Source organism: Athene cunicularia, assembly GCF_003259725.1.
Source record: "Athene cunicularia isolate RWA chromosome Z unlocalized genomic scaffold, athCun1 chrZ_part2, whole genome shotgun sequence".
NCBI lineage: Eukaryota > Metazoa > Chordata > Aves > Strigiformes > Strigidae > Athene > Athene cunicularia.
In genome coordinates, this window is record NW_020799143.1 from 19,781,368 (window position 1) to 19,801,817 (window position 20,450).

The 20,450-nt window shown below is 38.1% G+C and overlaps 1 protein-coding gene across 4 annotated transcripts in view; it reads left to right on the top strand.

The window, feature by feature from the left end:
- The first annotated feature begins 44 nt into the window (after positions 1 to 44).
- Positions 45 to 20,450, top strand: part of PCSK5 (proprotein convertase subtilisin/kexin type 5) — a 245,810-nt gene continuing 225,404 nt past the window's right edge. For all 4 annotated transcript variants that reach the window (XM_026866351.1, XM_026866352.1, XM_026866353.1 and 1 more), the window contains exon 1: positions 45 to 747. In XM_026866351.1, coding sequence (XP_026722152.1) covers positions 550 to 747 — 198 coding nt within the window. In that variant the 5' untranslated portion in view covers positions 45 to 549. The remainder of the gene's footprint in view (positions 748 to 20,450) is intronic.

Consider the following 20,450-nt stretch of genomic DNA (forward strand, 5'->3'; position numbering starts at 1 on the left):
GGAGGGGAGAGGGAGGTGGCTGAGACGGAGTGAACTGAGGCGCTCAGCTGCTAACACTCACACACCGCCTGCCGCCGCCGCCGCGCTGCTCCGGGACTCCGGGCAGGAGGAAGAGAGGGAAAGCGAGGAAAAGCCAGACGCGGGAGAGGAGGCAGAAGATTGCTGGCAGGGAGAAGGAAGTCAGAGAGGAGGGAAGCGCGGAAAGAGGGAGAAGAAGCCCTCCTCCCCGTGGAGAGACGACTTCCCATGCAGCTGGGGACAGAGCGAGAAGCTGGAGCTCAGAAACTGTGAGAGAAGCTTTCCAAGCAAGTTACTTAATCCCCGAAGAGCGGCGGGAGGAGGGGACAACAGTAATCACCGATCATAGCCATTATTCCCAACCCCTCATCATTTAACACCCGGGCGGTTCAATGCACTACTCCAAGCTCTTCCTAGTTTCCTCCTCGGGGTAACTTTGGAGGACGCGCCGCCGGTGCCGCCCGGAGGTGAGGAGAAGAACCTCGAAAGAAGGAAAAAGAAGTTTTGTGGGGGTTGTGTGCGGAGGAGAAGATGGGGTGGAAGCGCCGCTGCTGCTGGGGAGGCGGAGGCGGCGGGGACCTTCTCTGTCGGCTCACCCTGGTGCTGGGGTTCCTGCTGCCCGCCTGCAGGACGCGCCTGTACACCAACCACTGGGCTGTGCGGATAGCTGGGGGGCTCCCGGAGGCCAACAGGATAGCTAGCAAGTACGGATACGTCAATATAGGACAGGTAACCCTCCTTACAACTACTTCCGAGCGGGCGTCGGCGGCGTGGCCGGCGGGCAGGGTCTGCTGCCGCCGCCCTGCGCCGCCGCCGGGGCAGCACCTGGGCGCAGCGGAGCCCGCAGATGTTTCGCTAGAAAACACCTGGACTGACGAAATCCGGAGATGACCCCATGAGAAGATTCTTGGATCCAGCCAGGTCCAGGAACTGCAAGTGAGGGAATACCTGGTTCTTGCTGGATCCCATCGCACTGAAAATACCTCCACCGCTGCCACAGCTAGGCACGGTTGCTGTTTAAAATGTCCTAAGATCATTTTTTCTGAGTTTGTGCCCAGTATCCTAGGCTTTCCTGGCAATTATCCTCAGAATATGAGTTGCATTTGTAGGATTAAGCAAGGTGAGTGCTTAAAAAATAAACAATTCCATTGCACGCTTGGGTGCGAACATCCAAGCACAGTCTTTCTAGACAGTAGTTTATACTGCATGAATTCAAAGTTTAGAAATGAGCATTTACAGGTATAGAAAGCTTCATCTTATACATGAGATTCACAAAACCAGAGCTGCATTTGCACAACAGGCCTTCTGCATCAAACCGATCAAAGTGAGATGTGTACAACACAATTTGCATTGTAGAATGAGTTCCCACATACTGCATCACTGCCTCAAAATTTGAAGTGTGCATCTCAGCCTTTCCCAATCATTGCAAGCCTGAATAAGACAATTGTGTAGTCTACTAGGATAAATAATTGACATAAGAAAAGCTGGAAAATGTCACTCAGTATCACCAACAATGTGTGTAAAGATGCAGTAAAACTGAGTACTCTTGGAGCACTTGGGCAGGTATGCCTCCCAGTTGGAGGCATAGAAATTTGCAAGGAAACTTCCATGTCAAAATTGAACCCCCACCTTGAAACTGCCATTTAGGAACTCAAGCACAAAGTTGTTTTGTGTTGATGCTTTTCTTTTTTGTCTTGCACACCTCCTTTGCTCAAGGTCTTTCTCTGTGTTCATATCTGGGCTTTCACAGCACCACAATAAGCAACATTTAGCTGATTGCAGGATGCATTTCTTCCCCTTTTGTCTTTTGTCAGTTAGCTATCTCAGAACCTCCTTTTTTATACCTTGAACACCCAAACCTCACATTGAGCTAAGAATGTAGTAAGCCACTATTGCTTCTTATGTGTCAGTGAAAATGCCATGTATACACCTATGAGATATTAATAATAGATACATTACTGATCAGGTACACAGATGGGAATGAGAGAAAATAGGGACTATAAATAATGAAAAACTAAGATACGTTACTGGGTATACAGATGAAAAGAGAGCATATGTGAAGGAGCCAATACCATTATTTAGTTATAGGAAGAGTGCAAGTAGGAGATGAATGTAAGAATGTTAAATGATGGGTACATGAGAAATAAAACTTCAGAAATAATGTGGACTGGTCTGATGAGTGATTCCTCATCTTCTGGCTATAACCAGCCTTTAAGAACAAGAAGCAGGCAGTGAGCACATGTGAAGAAATTCCAGAGAGCTTCTTGTATGTACTTTGTGTTGAAGTAACTAGGTGCTAGATGTCATTGTGCTGTGCCAATGTAGAGCTCAGCACTCTACTGTTACAGCTACATGCTCTAAGAAATGTGCATTTGCAAAAAGTCTTATGCAGAGTTCCCTTTCGTGGGTATCTTTTTACTATGGCCAGTGTTAAGTTTCTGATACTTTCTTGCAAAATCATCTCCAAATGATATTTCTGTGACAGCACATTCAGAAGTGTGTTGGTGGTCAGTCTAATGTCTACTCTCTTATTCACAGCTAGTGCTTATACAACTTTCATCAGTCTGACCTGGTTGCTAGGTAGAATTTATAATTTGAGAGAGTCTATAAAATAATACAGATGGCTGTGGTCTGACCATACATAGTTTAACATGTATATATTGTTAAAAGCCCATGTAAAATAATTCAATGACTCTTTTTTCTTAAAAATACAAAAACATATGTATCATTTTCTGTGAAGATTATTGATCATTCTATGTAGACTCTATCGCTTGATAAAGACGGGTAGAGGGAGTAAGGTATTAATTTTTAGAGAACGGAAGTCAGATGGTCTGGACTGATGAGTTAGATTTGCCTGTAATGGGCTTTCTTCATAGATTTAGAAAAGCAGGAAGATACTTGACACAGAACAGGAAGTGCAAAAGAATATGAGAATGGGGTAAGAATTTACTGTTTATTGTTGAGAGACAATTGCAAGTGATTTAAAAATCTGTATTTATTGTGAGATGCTGAAAGACATTCTCTTTAGTTGAATATACTATGAAAACACTGAAAAAGATATCCTGTAAGCAGAATTCTGTTAGATGCAGGACTTCATGTGCTTAATGTCTGCATATTGTAGTGGCTATGGCCAGACAATAAAACTTTGGTTTTGCAGATAACGTCTCTTCTAGGTAAGTGGAAATATTATAATTAAAGCTGCATCAGTAAGAGCTAAGCTGTTTACTTCTGCTTGAAGAAGGTAATTACAAATCTCTAAAAAAACCACATCCAAAATTAATCTGAAATAGATTAAAAAAACCTTAATGTAATGCATTAAGTATAATATTTTTTGTTAAATTAAATTTTTGAGCTCACCTTTAAGAAGAAAGTACAAAAAACTAAATCCAAATTCCACTACTCACCCAAAGAACTGACTCAGTACAAATGCCCCAGAAAAATAATGGAATTAAAATATTAAAGATAAGAGGTAGTGAAACTGTGTATAAAAAATGAAAGTCAAGTAGGTGCAGTTGCAAAGTTGCAAACCCAGGAGTAGTCTGGCAACAGTTAATTACATGATTAGAGCTGAAGGGAATAGTGGAAAACGGGAGTTCTGAAGGTTGTACTCTTACCAGTCACCCTGTTAATTTTGCATGAGTGGAGATGCAAGGTGCTATGGAATAGGGAGAGTTTAGAGTAGGTTAGGAGTAAAACAGTGAAGTGTAGGCAATATTTGGGCTGTGTTTGTGAAAAATGGCATTGAAAGGCACATTAAGTTGATCAGTGGAGACAAGATGGTAGACCCAGGAAGGCTGTGAATCATAAACATCGTACAACGTCCCTTCTCCCAGTTTTTGTTATTTGGTGCATTCCCGGTAACAGGCAGAATTTAGCTTTCCCATTTTTTGGTGCTCATGATCCGAAGAATATCCAGTTGAGTCTTGAAATAACCTCTTAAGTCCATTTTCATGGTGATGACAAGAAAGCTACCAAGCCTACCAGAGTGACTGGATGAATCAGATGACAGGAAGGGATGTTAAAAGAGGCCTTGAGATCACCTGCTGGTGAGCAATTAAGAACTTTATCTCAGAGCTTCTGGTAAACTCCTGTTGCTCTCAGACTTCTTCTGTGGTCTCCATCTCTTGTTACAGCAGTTTGAAGCTTTAGCTTCTCTGCTTATTGAAAAGAGTTTTCTATTAATTTTTAGGGTACACAATGCAACAGAGAAAGACTCTTCTTTTACTCTGTGTTTTTCCAGGCTGTATGTTCTGGTTCTTGTTTCCTACAAATTGTTCCAACATATTGCTCTTTTACCCTGTGTTTCCTTACCATTACCAATGTGAAGTTGACAGACACACAAGATTGTTCTCCAAGTTACTTGAATTCTTGCAGTGAATCTAGTAGGGATTGTCATTAATTTTCTTCTTCTATGGCTTGGAAAATCATAGAGCAGTAACTTAGACCTATCATTGTATCGACTATTAGCTTCTGTTAGGAAACTCTTTTCCCCACAGGACTGAATGAAGATTATGTATCACAGAAACGGAGGCAACAGATCCCCTTACGGACTGACACAAGTGGGCAGGATATCCTTTGGAAAGTCAGTGATGTTGATTACTGCAACCAGTTTGGAGCTTCTGATTTGGACAGTAGGGCCCACCTGAACTGACACTCAAATTAATAGACCTTCATTTAGGGCCTGTCCCATAACTTTAGACTTGAGTACTTGGTTACTGGTAATGTCATTTCTGTGACATAATCAGAGCTGCATTAGAGGTGATGAAGCAAACACAGTGAAGCATCAATGTAAGCTACAAAAGAATTGGCCCAAGGTGTCCTGTGTTTCATTGGGCTTTAAAATAGCACAAACATGTAATATCAAGACTTAAATGCATAGAGTTGACCTTTTTTTTTCTTTTCCCATATACTGCAGACATTTCTGTCCTACCCTTGAAGTGCAATTAGTAGTTCCTCTAGCAAGCAAATCATTGTCTCATGTCAAAGAATTGCTTCTATTCTTTTGGTATGAGTCTTTTAATAAAACAGTCTGGGCTAGCAAGCCCTCTGGGACTGTGATAAGGTAGTATAATGCAAAGCAGCCAGTGCCTTGTTCTAAGTTACACACTGGATGGAGCAATTTGGAGTATAATGCATCCCCCAGCAGCTCCTTGCTATCCCTTCTATCTTTCAGTGGCTGCACTAAGCAGATCTTTCTCTAAGAGCAAAGTATCTGTCTTTTGGGAAAGTTTCTTTCACTGTTGGCAGCTGCTCAGGGTTAAATATATAGTCTGTGTAGCGTTTTGTACAATTGGCATAAATATTATGACAGTGTTGATAGTGTGGGGGTTACTTAGTATACAGTGAAAAAAGCAAGCTTTCTTTTGATACATCCATGAAGATTAAGGTATATTGATAGGTCATCTTGATTCCCATGAATTTCCTTGTTTCTTCTAAACACAGCTTCTCACTGGATATAAATTTGTGGTTTGGTGCTGAATATAAAATATTCTCAACAGACTGGAGAAAGGAACACTGGCTTATAGAGGGCTGACTTGTGAAGCATCTGAGAAGTTGGGAATGCTACTGCAGGTTCTACTGCTGAAGGCTTTTGTGCTACTCACTTAAGCTTTTTCCCCTTACATCTTTGTTTATATACATAAAAGGAGAATATTCAGTAACTGACTGGGAACATGAGTTTTTATTTTAATTTGAAATGTGTGGGCTTCAAAATAAGGAATGTTTTCCATGTTTGTGCTTTTCTAGAAAGTGGTACCTCATCAGTCTCAGTTGCTGTCATCAGGTGCCAGGAGTTTCTCATTCAGGCAGGGGACTTTTCTTGAAGGTGCAGGAGAGCAAGAGAAACAAGCAGCTGATACCCCAAAGGTGATGTAAGAATGGAAGAGATAAAGATACCCGTGACTCCAAGGGAAATACTTCATTAATTAGTATAGGAGTAAACTTTAGATCCTGCTGTTTCTTTCTTTGTTCTAGGCAGGGGCTGAGGATGGGTCAGCACTTTTCCAGATCATATCTTTCCTCTTCTAATTGTATTCGTTCAGTACTTCTTTCCTGATCTCCTCTAGGGTCTAGGGACTTACTCCTCATCCTTGGCAAGTGACAGACTACCTTTTCCCTCCAATTTTCTTCCTGTGAGGAATACACACTGTAACCAAAAGACACATAAGTGTTCTAAGCTTGAGGTGCGGCCCAGAAGTCACTGTTAGATTTACAGATATGATTTTTTAGGTAATGTAAATGCTAATGTGATTTGGTGAAAGGTTGTGGGCTTTTTTATTGGTTGGTTTGTTTGTTTTTATTGGGAGTTTATAGACTTAAAGCCAGCAAATTACAGAAAGAGTTAATAAATATTAGTTCAGTGATGGCACAGAGAAGATGTTGTGTAACAAGATCAATTGATCAGAAAGAATGGGAGGAATGGCTGTTTTCCATTTTCCAAATCTATTCCTGATGGGAGGCAAAAGGAAGTTTTGCAAACTAAGTAGCTGAAATTCAAAGACTAGAAAAAGATTATTCACTTAAGAGAAAAGGGAGCTTATTTTAAGATAAAGAGCCTAAAGTAACATTGTCTTCAGCAAATGAAGAAGTTTGCTACCATAATCTCCACCACTTTACATGGATGACTTAAAAAAACAGGATAGTAGGCCTGTGTGCAAAGAAGTTCAGCTACCCCATAATAATAATATAGACAGTTAATAAAAGGTGCATGGTCCTAATAGCCTGTGCCGCTAATAGCCTGTGTGGTCACAGCATTGAAACAGGGTATATACTCTTATTAAAATGTAATACCTGGGATAAGTTTAATAAGTCCTGAGTTTTAAAGATGCAAGTACCAGCACTACAATATTAAAAGAATCAAAGCTAGCTGTACTCTAAACTGTGTTCACATGCAGATGTAGTGGGGTTACACAGATACATCAAGGAAAATTGAATTTTCTCTGTTCCTGGCAGAAAAAGGTACATTTAGGGATTGGTAGAGAATAACTAGTAGGTATAAAGATCTCTGGAAAATGTAAGCACTGAAATAATATTCTTGCAAATGTTCATATACCACAAAACCAGAAAACCAGCACATATTGACTAATACAAAGTGTGTGCCATGGCTAATTGCTTCATACTTAGCAGAAGTTAATGTGTCTGTGCAGTTAAAAATGAGAGGGAGGAGGGGGAGAGAGCAGAGCTTACTACTAAATGTAAGCTTTCATGAGGAGTAGGATGAAGAAAAGAATGTGCCAAATGGGTTCTGGTGATAGAGGCAACCTAATAGTCTTTGTATGTTGTTACAAAATGAGAGAATGTGAGAATCTCATTTAACAGCATAGTCAAACTACAAATTATGTGATGATTTTTTATTTAAAGCCCTTAGGCAAACATATGCTAAATTATACTTTTAAGAATAACAATTAGTTGCAAGCCCAGTTTACAAATGGCAGTGTTTGTGGGAACTGTTCTTCTCAGACAAAATACATAAGAAGTGGACCAGGCTAGATTAAAATGGAAGAACCAGGAGAAATCTGTAAAACGTATTGAGTAAATCAGTAGTGTGTCATACCTCTTCTATGACAGTGGTCATGTGTGGTGTGATGTGTGTGACCTTTGGCTGAGAGTGGCTGACAGTTGTAGAAGTGAAAGGCAGGGGGTACATCTCTATAGATTAGTTTATCAATTGCAATGCCCTTGAGGAGGATCAGCTATGCCCTCATCTTTCCTGACAGATATTTAATCAGTTTTCAAAGGTTTTCGGTCAGGATGCTCCACAGTGCCTGGTCATAGTTGATTCTAGTGTCTCATTATCCTCTTTGCCCCAGTGAAGTCAGCTGTATCTGTCTTCCTGAAGTTCAAAACCTGCATTTCTTGTTTCTTTACAAACATAAAGAGTAGCAGCATCAGAAAAGTTGTAGCATTCCATTCTTCCTGCCACCACTTTCATCCTTTTTCATCTAAGCCCAGTCCTTTCCTTTGTTTCACATAGGTCAGGCTTTCACTGATCAACTTTTTCTGTTTGACTCTGGTCTTTCTAAGTGATACTCACCTTGAACAAGGAGCTGCTAGAGCATTACAGATGAGTACAGCATAAGGATTCCTTCAGTTATCTTCAGCACAGCACTTCTATTTATGAAGCTCATTATAGTGTTTGTCTGTCCTGTGGCTGTTATGACATTGTTGACTTAGTTCAGTCTGTGATCTGCTATGGTTCACAGATTGATTCTGCCAAATTCCTAGCCCATTGTTTTCCACCCTGAATTTGTACAGTAGATTATTATTGATTAGGTTTAGTACTTCTCATATGCGATTGCTGAATCTTGCCTTGTTTTTCCAGACCTCATTTTACAGTTTCAGTTTGTTTTGAATTCTGTTTGTGCCCCTCAAAGTGCTTGCAGATCCTCTCTGCTTCTTCATGTGTATTATGTTTAATAGGTGTCTTTCCAATGGCAGTAGTCAGGTCACTAGTTGAAGTATTGACCGAAACAGTTTCTAAAGGAACTGTGGCAGGTAGTCATTTGCTGCCCTGCTGTAATAATAAATCGATATATCAATGTTACTAGCATAGTTTTGACCTACTATCCCATAGATTAGTTTTGTGCCCAAATTCAGGAATTTGAAGGAGTCTGTTAATGAAGTAGTACTTGGAGATAGATACGGTTTTTAATTTACATAAGTATTAGTTTAAAATAGAGATGTTTTTGTGGCAGCTTGGAATAGGCCTCATTTATGCTTGTTTTCCGGGGCCAAACTGAAGTTACAGAGATGTTACAAGTCACAATTAAACCTTCTCTCTTACTCATTCATGTTCAAACTGGAATAAAACCACCAGGTTTTATGCAAGGGTGCTTAGTGGGTAGCGAAGGCGTTACTGAATAGTGCTGTGTGGCTGAAATTCAAGCCTAGAATTGGATAATATTGTGCTTTTTAAATATTTAGCTTAATCAATGGTAGCATGTAGCTTCCTCTCTGGATAAACCTAGAGAACATTTTTTTGCTTTTATTTTTTTCTTTGTAGAGCTTATTAACACAGTAACTTGAGGTCTTAAAAACAAACAGGAGAGAAAATGCACCCCGTGTTGCACCTCTAAAGCCAGTAGTATGACTTCTAGGGTGTAGAGAAGTAGTTCCTATAACATTTTTTGTTTCTCCTGTACAGCCTTTATTCAAATAGACCCATAAGGATGCAAGGCCATTCTGGGTCAGTTAAAAGATCCATCCATCCTGCCTGCCTATGGCAGTGGTGTTAAGTTACGGTCTGTGGGAGAGGATGAACAAAACAAGCATCCAGTGCTTCTCCCTACACTCCCTTCAGTTGTTTTCAGCTCAGGAGACTGAGCTGGGTATCGTTACTTAGAAATTCTTGATGTTTTTTGTTTAGACACTTGTCTAGTCTTTCAAATAAAAGTAAACTTTGAGCATACACAGTATCCTTTGGCAAGAATTTAGAAGCTTGCTGCTTCACTGCATGAAGAACCACCTTTTGCTTGTTACTTACTAGCTTTGTTTGATGGCTATTGAAAGAGACAGTGAAAGTTTATCTATGTCCATTCTTATGTTATAGATGATTTTTTAGATTCTAATATTTTCCCCTAAATTGTGTTGTAGCTACACTGAAGAGTCTGAACATAGCTATTCCCCATATGGAGGGTGTACCATATCTTTGTCCATCCTTCTTCTTCCGCTTGGAAATTTTTCCAGCTCTACTCTGTCTTCTTTGAATAGAGGCAACTAGAACTGCACATAGTACTTAAAGTCTGGCAAAACCTTGGATTATTCTTACAGTGCCATGTTACCTTCTTCATTCTCCATACTTCTTTGATCATGTCTAGTATGTCATTTGCTGTTGGGACTTCTACTGAGCTGAGTTGCCATGCATTAATCTGCCATGACCCTGAGATCATCTCTCTTCAGTGGTACTGGGCAGCTCAGAATAGTTCATTTTAGGATGATGTTAGGTTTGTAGATCAGTTCATCTACATTTCGTCTGCATTGGATTTCATTTGCCATTTTATTGTCATCGCTTAGTTTTGCAGGGTCCTTCTGCAGCTCATGCATAGTCAGCCACAGTTTTTATATCTGTGATAATAATAGCTATAGATAGCTATAGATAACAATAACAATCTACACCTTATTGCTCACTCCCGTTTTCATGTAAGTGGTTTTTTTTATGAAATGGTGTAGGTTCCGGATGAGGTTCTACAATGGACCTCAGCAGAACTCCAGCAGGGACCTCTGCCCATGGTGAGAAGCTAATTGCTCTTTAATAAACAATAACTAATTACTCCTAAGCTTTGTTTTCAGTCTTTTAACTGATTACTTGCTTCTGCAAAGACCTTATGCCATGACTTCTTAAATTCTTAAAAGCTGGTGGTGGAGGACATTGGCAAAAGACTTTTGGAAGTCCAACCAGAGTATATCTATCTACCCATCTATATTCTTTATCTCTTCAGAGAACACTACTAAATCTGTAAGGTAGATTTTTCCTCTCTTTTAATTATTTCCAAAGTGGTCATTTTTTTATCCAGGTACCCATTAATTATCATTTCTTAGCTTCTACTCATTTGCCTAGTAGTGACTTGCAAGTTCATAGTGCTTCAGATCTCCTTTTAAAAATTGACATCACATTTGTCACCCAGCTATCCTGAAATGTGAAAACTGTTTTTTAAGTGAAAGATTTCATGCCACTGCTCCTGTTGCTTTCAATTACTTTAATTTTCTGAGTGTTTTTATTGAGCTATTTCACCCATGTTCCTTCCACATTCTGGACTGCAGAATATTTGTTCTTCCAAGTATCGTATCTTGAGTAACCCATCTCTAAGCTGAACTGAAGCAAATCCATCAAATGCTAAACTTTGGAAAAAAAAAATCAATGCTTTGTGAGTATGCTGGACTCCAGTGAGCCAAGCATGAATGAACAGCAGTGGGCTTTAAAAGAAAGTTTCCCTACCCCGCTTGGAAATCAGTAGTGCCACTTCTCTGCAGGAATGGACTGCAGAATAAGCTCTGTTTTTTCTCAAGCAGCCAAGCCCTCTCCTGCATGAGGACCTGTAGTTTTACCAATTGGGAATGCAGTGAAGCCAGTGCAGATACCTGAACAATGGTCTTACAGCAGTTAGCTTTTCCTGCTTTTAAAAACCACTTCTCTCACTGGACCTCAAAGAGAGTCTCTTAAATTCAGGTCAAAAAAGTATTGCAGTTTTTAGAAATGCATTTGTGAATATTCCAGTTGTATCAGAAAGTCTGACCTATATGTGTCCCATCACTGCCACACAACAAGAGATCTAGCCCTAACTAGCATGACAGTATTACCTGTAATAGTGTTTTTAATTTTCCTCTTGAAAGATTCCCTTTTGCTCCATTGTAAGCCAAATCATTCCCATTCCTTGGGTTGAAAGTACAACTTTAGTAGGATTTTACTTAAACTATTTGAAATACAAGGTCATTTCCAGAGAGGACATGTATGACAATATCTGGGATTTCCTTGACACTCTTGACACATGACCATCTCTTCATTACTGTCATTACTCCTTTATGTCTGTCTGATCAAATGATACCTTTGCTTCAGCTCACAGAACTTTATCTATCCATTGTCAGTGAATGGACTCCTCCTGATAATTCTTAGACCAGTGCATGATGATCATGGCCAACTGACAAATCATAAAGCCATCACCTGGGAAAACTGATAATTGTAATTAAGCAGGGTCACTGAGCCTTACTTTCTAAAAGGGTTAACCATTCTGTGACCTAAAGGGGCTTTGGACTGTGTTGGCATCACAGGTCTTCTCAATAATCATTGCAACAGATTGCTGTTTTGGAAGCTTTCTTGTAGATAAATACCATTCCACTTGTGAAATTTGACTGATTTCCTTTTCTTGCTGGCACTTAAAAATACTAATCTGACACGTTTAACTGCACAGTGAGCAATTCTAGTAGTGGCTGGAATCTGTGTGATCTACTGATGTTTCTGATTTTATAGGACTCGTATGACATGGAAAGAAATGTTTCAAAATCAAAACACAAATCCATTTATCAAGAAGAATACATGGTTTTATCCAATTCATTGCTACCATTCTAACTGACCAGATTTTCCCTGTTTCAGTATTTTGGTATTATATATATATATGTTTGGTATTTATATATTTAATACCAACATATTAAACAGATATACAGTAGAAACATTTCTCTTTTCTCCATGAAAATCCACTTTCAGGTACACAGCTAAGCATTCACTAAGCCCTCAGATTGTAAGATTATGTTCTCCAAGAAGGCCACCAAGGACTATTCTTATATGTGTGAAACAGGCAGTGTGTGAAAGCTGTGACCTTTTTTTTATTGATTTTAGTAAATTTAAATACTTAAGCATGAATTGGATATCAGTTCTCCTTGACTCTTCTCTGTTGTCTGAAGTAGTTTAGAAGCTGGCAGGTGAACCTAGACATGTTAACAATCTAAAATATAGGCCTCAGTGAGGTCTGGATTAAAAAAAAAAAAGTGCTTCTTTATTAAGTGCTTATTGCAGCTCCCATTAAATACAGTGGAAGATCCCATTGTTTCCAGTGAATGCTGAATTGAACCTTAATCACTCTTCCAGCACTGTGGATGTTGATAGAGCAGGAGAGACCTGAGAATATCTGAATTAGTAGATTCAGTATCACTTTTTTGTTGGTGTGATTGCAGATAGCTTCAAATGGAATATTATATGATTATGCTAGAATTAACAGTCCCTTGTGTGCTGTAATATTTTTTGATATCCTCACTAAATATGACAATGGTGAAGTTTTCTTTCTTAATAGTGTTGAATGCTACATAATGCAATAATTTTGGAGATTTTTTTGGTCTTATTTACTTAGTTACTTCTTTACTCATATCTTTAGGTCCTTGCAAACAGGGATTTTTTTGTTTTCATACTATTAAACTTTGGACACTATAAGATCCTCTCCAGAAACTTACTCATATGAATAATTGTTGCTGAAGTTGTCATATCAAAATCATGAAATTACATGTGGGTGTGGAGACTGCTTATATAAATAAGGGATACTGACAAACCTTGCTTTTACACAAAGAAGTATAAATTTTGTACAGCTCTAGCATTAACCAAATAAGATAGATTAATATATCAGCATCATGCCTGGTTCTGGACAAATTGCATGCTTCTTTGTATTCAGTTAAGATTGTTGTACAGAATGGAAGATCATCAGACTTTGATAGAGTACAAAGTTGAAGATGTATCATTTTGTTCACTGTAAAAGAGCATTGGATTTAGTGCCTGCACATACCACACAGATGAACTTAATGCAGTCCTAGATACTCCCATGAGTCACTTTTTATTACTCTTCAGGAAATTATATTTGTGATAGAGGAGGAAATTGCTTAAATCAAGTCTCATGAGAAAGTCGGTTAAATGAGAACATTGTATTTACTATGACCAATAAGAGCTGAATTCAGATTTGTAAGAGAAAGTACAGCATGAAAAGATTTATTGCTGGCAGTATAAGTGTTCACTGGAAACAGTATGACTACTGTAGGCCACTGCATTAGTCATTTTGAATGTTATAAACTCCCTTGCTATTAATGTGCTTAAGAGTTTTATATTGATGTTTAAATAACTGGATGGAGATATAACAGTATATCTAACTTGGTGTCCAGTTCTTAAATCCTTTACTTATGCAAGTAACCCCATTAGATTTGATTGCCCTTGATTTATGCCTCTTAAATTCCATTAGCTTCAACAGAGCTATTTCTGATTTATGGTTTTGTAAATGAGAAGAGACTTGATCCCACTGGGACTGGATAGATGTTTACAAGTTCTAGGACAAGGATGATGATTATTAAATATTTCATGATCAAGTTTTAAAAGGAAATGAATATTAACATTATTTGCTGTGAAACTTTTCTTGCTGTAGTTTGTTAAAAAAATGTTTCTTAACTAGCCTTTATACTGTTTGCGTGATTGAAGTAGGGGTGTCAGAACTTTGTCAAGCCTCATGCTTTATTATAATTTCATATCAGCGAGTACAATTTATGAAGAAACGAGATTATGAAGAAACAATGATCCTTAAGAGTCTGGAGTAGCTAATAAAGTACGGAATATGGCAGTTTTGCTTGCTACTTAAATAAACATTCATGATACTTCATGAGTATCCATCCTCATTCTCTCATCATTTTACATTTGTTTGGTGATACGACATGAAATAGGATTGGATGTCAATAAAACGATGAAGCTCATTTCAGGTGATAGAGTGTGTCATTTAGATATTTTAAATTAGAGAGTAGCGAGTTGTGAAAGTGTAAAAAATATTTCAGAAAGAGGTGGCAATTTAGTTGACCCCTCCAAATGTTAAAGGTATTTGTGTGCTGTTTGGTGGCTTCATTATGGGGGATGTTTACTGAAACAAACATTACCATATTGCCTAATAGGTTCTTTGCAGATAGAAACAATGTTTGCTATGGCCTGAACTTGCAATGCATGATGACTGTGTTGAAGTCACTTGAAATATTGCAGAGGTTAAGTTTGTTTGTACAGCAGAAAATAAATACACTTTGTTGCACTCATTTTTGCTTGCAGAAATAAGGTGGTGACTCACTGGGCGTCACAAAAAGGGGCATGAACTACCAGTTTACATTGCACTGTTTTCTGTATTGAAAAGAAACAATAGAAAAGCTTAATGGGAATGACGGCAGTAATTGATTTTCATGAAATGTGTAATGTTGTCCTGGAACTGCAAACCTATGGTCACAGGTTGCTGAGCAACCTTTCATTGCTTTATTTGATAAGAACATAAACTTGCCAATTGCTGTGATGCCTCCTTAGGCAAAGCTTGAAGTGACATTGGGTTTGCAATTATTAATGCCCATCGTTGTACTTGAATCTTAACATTTCACATGACAGATGTGGAAATGGCTTCCTTTGCTATCTTTCACCACCTGTTTTGGGCTAATATATCTGTTAGAAGACCAAACCTGCACTTAATACAAAAACCTTCCCTCCTCCCTGTACACACACACCCTCACCACCACCACCACCACCCCTAGTAATTAAGGACTCTGTGTTCATTGATTTTTAGCTATTTTTTGAACATTGTTCTAATAGTCACAACCCATTTATCCATCCTAGAGAGGAGGTAGATGAAACCCTTACTGACTTTAAAAGAAAGATTTCAAGTGCTAGAGTGAGATTTCTTTCAGTGTAATGTTTGAACAGTCAACATAGTGTCCAGCTGTCTTCCACTTCTCACGTTTTGTTTATTCTTAACTTCACTGAGGGCATGCTTGGGAAGCGATACCACATAGCAAGTGTTCAGAGGCAACCAATGCACAGCACAGTTCAGATTGAAGAAGAGCTGCCAGCTCTTGTCATACCATAAAGATTGATGCACGTTCTTGTTCTCTGAGCTGCAACAGAGAAAGGTAGGGGCCAGACTCAGACTCTGATTCTAGCATAATTTTTGGACAGAATATGTATTTACTGTGGTCTCTTGTGACCTGTGGCATATAAGGCACAGTTCTCTTTAGGGCTTATCCATATAAGACCCAAACATCATTTTCACCTGTTTTTTATTCAGGCAGCTTTTTGCAGGCGTCACTTGAAGGGTGTCTTTGTGATTTCTTTTTTTATGATGTGGCTTGAGTATTCTTTTTTTCCTGCACTTGAGAAGTAGTGTTGTTTGTAATTAAATATGATCAAAGTGTATTTTTATCTAAAGAAAATCAGCTAACCTCCCCCTCCTTTCAGAACTTAGTAAGTCAGAAAGATCTTCATTCCAAAAATCCACAGTATTTATATGAATATATAATCCAAAAAAGATGCCACAATCCTCTTTGGAAGGATTGTTCATCCTGTATAACAGGGTAGATTAAATTAATAAATCTTAGCATGATTTAATGTGTATTAGAATAAAACTGTGATACAGTTCTAATTTATATCTTTCTAATATCTAAATTCATACTAGCTCTTGAGACCTGTGATCTCTTTTATGGCTTAATGTTTTCCAATTCTTGCAAGATAGTTGTTCTAAAACTTTGTTGTGTTACATGATGAAACTTTTTTTTTTTTTTGGATGAAGTAAAACATTTTATGTTGCTATTTGTTTGTTAGGTTTTTTCTATTTTTTCCCCCAGTAATTCTACATATTAAATGAGGCTATCAAGAGAGCACTGCAATACTGGAATCTCAAAAAGCAGAATTTCATTTGGCAATATTTGTTTTAAAATGCAACTGTATAAAGTAGCCTGTATGCAGAAGGCATGATCTAGGAAGCTTTTTCCAATTTACCTGAACTTTGTGAAAGTTATGGGCCAGTTATCAGTCTCAGAGGAAACTTACTTTGTTTTCTATTGCTTATATTTTATAATATATTTAGAATAGAATGTTTCTCTATTTAGAAAAGTAAAATTTTGGAATTCTGAAAATATTTTAGGATAAATTTAACTAGCAATTTAGAATTTACATTTAAATTTAGATTTTAATTTTAATAATTAGATTTTAATTATAGTTTAGAATTGAGACTCTAAATATGTCTAAATATTCTGGTACACAGTTGAAAGCCTTGAAAAGAAAACCTAGAAAAAGTATTTTTATAGAGGTAATCCACAATTAAATATACCAACTCATTTACAGAATTTATACTGCAAATTGAAATGGGTTTTTTGTGTTATTTTAAATCTGCATTTTTACTTAAATTATTTACAGTAGTATTTTCTGAGAATTTTAAAGTTTCCTAATAGATACATAAAAATTCAAATTCACATTAAAATTTATGAAGTGACTTTGAAAAAAATCTCAGCCTTGATACCAGGTTAGAATGATACTAAGGATTATAATTGACCTCAGGATATTGTTACTTTTTATCCTACTAACAAAGGTACATGAAAAGTTAAAAGACTAGAAAGCTTGTTTATTCTTCCCGTGTGAATGTGCTACTTTATTTTAAAGCCAAATACAACAGCATGTAAGCAACAGCAGTGACGTTATCTGAAAGAACATAATGCAGAACTACTTTATTTTATTGGCTCTCTTACTCATTTTTGACATCAACTGTTTAAAAAGCCAAACTGTACTCTCCTAGCTCAACGTAATGCCTGGACAAAATTTCTCCCTTCAAATAGCTGAAACACGGAGGAAAAATACAGAAGTCTAGAGTGGCATATGTTAATTCAGTAAAGTGATATTTTTTTCTCTCCATTTAAACAGAAGGAGGGGGCATGTCAAGGATAAAGTGGTAAGGTGTTAGCATGTTCCTACCATGTGAAGAGATAGAACCTGATTTATTTCTGGGAAAATTGTGATATTTCTGCTGTAATAGCCATGTGGTTTAATTTATTTGCCCGTTTGGGGTTTTTATTTTTCATATGCTGGTGGACCAGAAGGGAATCTTCTTTTTCTGGTTGAACTGTGCCATCCTCCAGACCAAAGATTTAAGGAACTGAGCAAGAACTCTTGATTACAGTATAGGGCTTTTTTTCCATCTAGGAGACTCAAAAGATGTTTCAAGAAGGAGGGGTGCATTTAAGACCAAGCCCAACTTGTTCAGAGTATCACTATTCAGGAACAGCAATGCTTTGCAGACACATCAGTTCCCTTTATAACAAACCTGAAGAGAAAGGAACATGAGAAAGCAAAGATAGGATCTGGCAAATTAGGCTATTCCTACCTTGAGTGCATACAGAAATGTTTTCACAACTTGGGCTGTTGAATTTCTGTTAGTTGAGTGTGCTTGAAATAGAGCTGAGAACTGGGTTACTTGGGCATTTGAGCATAGCTGGAATTCAAGCTTTCAGAGTAGTCTGGGTTGCCTCTGAGATGACAATCTGTGTTCATACCCACATCACCTTGGTTCTGCTGTTCCTTAAAATTGTTTTAGTTAACTAAGTTTGTGCACATTAAAAGTGCACTTTTTTCCCCCACCCAACAGATATTCCTGTAATGTAGAAATTCAGAGTCTCTGTAAAAGAGAGTCTAAATAGCATTATTTCCATCCTTTAGACTAGTCATCTGAGCAGTATTATCTTGCTGCTCTAGCTAGAGACAAGACTATAGTATTCATTAGTGTTGGTGGTTTTGGCTTTTTAAAAAATATTATCTGCCTGTAGTAATCCAGGAAGCTATTTTAGCTCATGCAGTGTAGTGTAGCCTATCAGCGCAACAGAGGACTAGCAGAGAGCTTAAATATTTGGATAGAGGCATCTTCTTACTTGGATATGTCAGTCTGGTGATCATATATATATATAGATATATATATATGCAATGTATATTTAACAGACCACCTTAACATTTGTATTTCGCTACAGAGTTTATGAGGACACAATGCAGATGTACATTAATTTGTTCAGTAATTATGTCCTAAATTATCTTAATATTTCATCAGACTGTAAAACTACATTTGGAAGAAGTATTTTCCAAGGACAAGCCTAGAATGTTTGGCTCTTGTTTCATATTATCTTTAAAATTCACACATTTTCTTAACATTAAATAGAAAATAAGACCTAATAAATATAAAATTAATGTAAATATGCAGATCCTTTGGTTTTCTGTTATTCCACTGTGATATTGTAGGATTGTTACCTCCAGGAATTATTTCATCTTTGAATAAATATATTATGGTGCTATTAAAATGTATGTATGTATCTATTTAAAATGTTCAGTGATGAAGGTTACTTCTAAAGAGAGTAAGTGTCCCCTGCCTGCACTATCCATTGTCCTTACTTTTGTCCAGGCAATTCCTTGGGACTGTTTCTCTATTTATTATTAAAGAAATAAGGTCCTCCAGGTCAAAAAGGAGGTTACAAAGATTTCCTAAAGATAAAACAGTTAAATTGCCATCAGTCTGTAAGGTAGCTAGCTCTGCAGTCTGGAGTTTCTGTCTTTGAATTGCTTTTCCTCTAAGAGTGCCTCTTAAGACCTGGTAGTTAAAAGTATAAAAACCAATTTAACAAGAATATCCATAATGATAAGTTTTATTGTGTTCTATTTCCATGGTTTAACTGTTCTCCAAGTGGTCCAAGGATTTGGAAGGTCTGAGTAAATTCCCATGAAGGGAAAAGAGGGCAATAAAATTTTTAATAATGCTGGTGTTACCTTACTATGAGAGGCATGGGCAGTTAGTGAATATGAATTAAATTCAATTTAAAAGATTTGGGATCCTTTAATGTCATTGACAGTTATGAACTAAAGCTGTAAATCTCACCTCTTTAATTATTATTATTAATAATTCTTATTATCTGAAAACTGATGGTGCCTGGAAGATGTGGCATTACAATTGGCACACTTTATTCTAAGGGCTTAATTCTGTCTCCTCAGCCCCAAGTCTCAGAGGGAGTATAGCTGTCAAGCATTACAAAGCCTCAGGCTGTCCCCCTTTGGCTGGAAGGTAGAGCATGCTGATCCCGTCAGTCTCTTCTCTGGATCCCTAGTGCTGCGAAACTATAGGACCTCCAGGAGTGCAGTTGGGTCATCTCCTAAATTTGCTGCTTTGGATACCCTCAGAGGAGTCAGCTAGACTTTAATTTTAGTCAATAAATAAATAAAAGCTTCAAACTAGTGCAAGACAAGACACAAAGAACTCGGTAGTGTTACAATCTGTGTAGCACAAACCAGGACAGATGTTTATATTCTCTAAAATATGGCCTTTCTGTTTATGCAGTTCTGTGCAGTGGTAAAATACAGTTACCTGCTTAAGCTGTGTCTTTTCAGTAACGTGTGCTTGTGTAGGCATAAACACACACACAGAGCAGCAGGTTTCTAATTCACTCTGAAGGCAGCAAGGTCCATAAAAGGTCTGTAACCTTTGTAGAGTACTCTGGTATGGTGAATATGCACTTTACAGGTCTCTGAGGACATAAGGAGCAAAAGTAGCATCACTTGCCTGTAGTTAGCATTTCAGCCCTGTTTGAGGCTACTCATGAGTCCAGGAAATGTCCAGGAAGTGACTGATTACGTTGATTTGTCTCAGGGAAGCATGCCATCACCTGCACTGGTGCTAACCCTGGCACCAAATTTCAGTGGTTGATAATAATTCAAAAACATCACAACAATAGCCTGATGCTGAGGGACATTCAGTGTGCTACAGGCTGTTAAACTCAGAATGAACTCTAGTTAATGCAGTTAAAAGTGATGCAATAGAATAGAATAGATATTTCAGTTGGAAGAGACTTACAATGATCAGCTAGTCCAACTGTCTGACTTCAGGGCTGACCAAAAGTTAAAGCCTATTATTAGCCTACACTAACAGGCATGGGACATGGACCATCTCTTTAGGGAAGCCTGTTACAGTGTTTGAACACCCTCACAGCAAAGAAATGCTTCCTAATGTCCAGTCTGAACCTCCTCTGGCACAGCTTTGAACCACTCTCATGCACCCTGTTGCTGGATCTGAGGGAGAAGAGTTCAGCATCTCCCTCTCCACTTGCCCTCCTCGGGAAGCTGTAGAGGGCAATGAGGTCACCCCTCA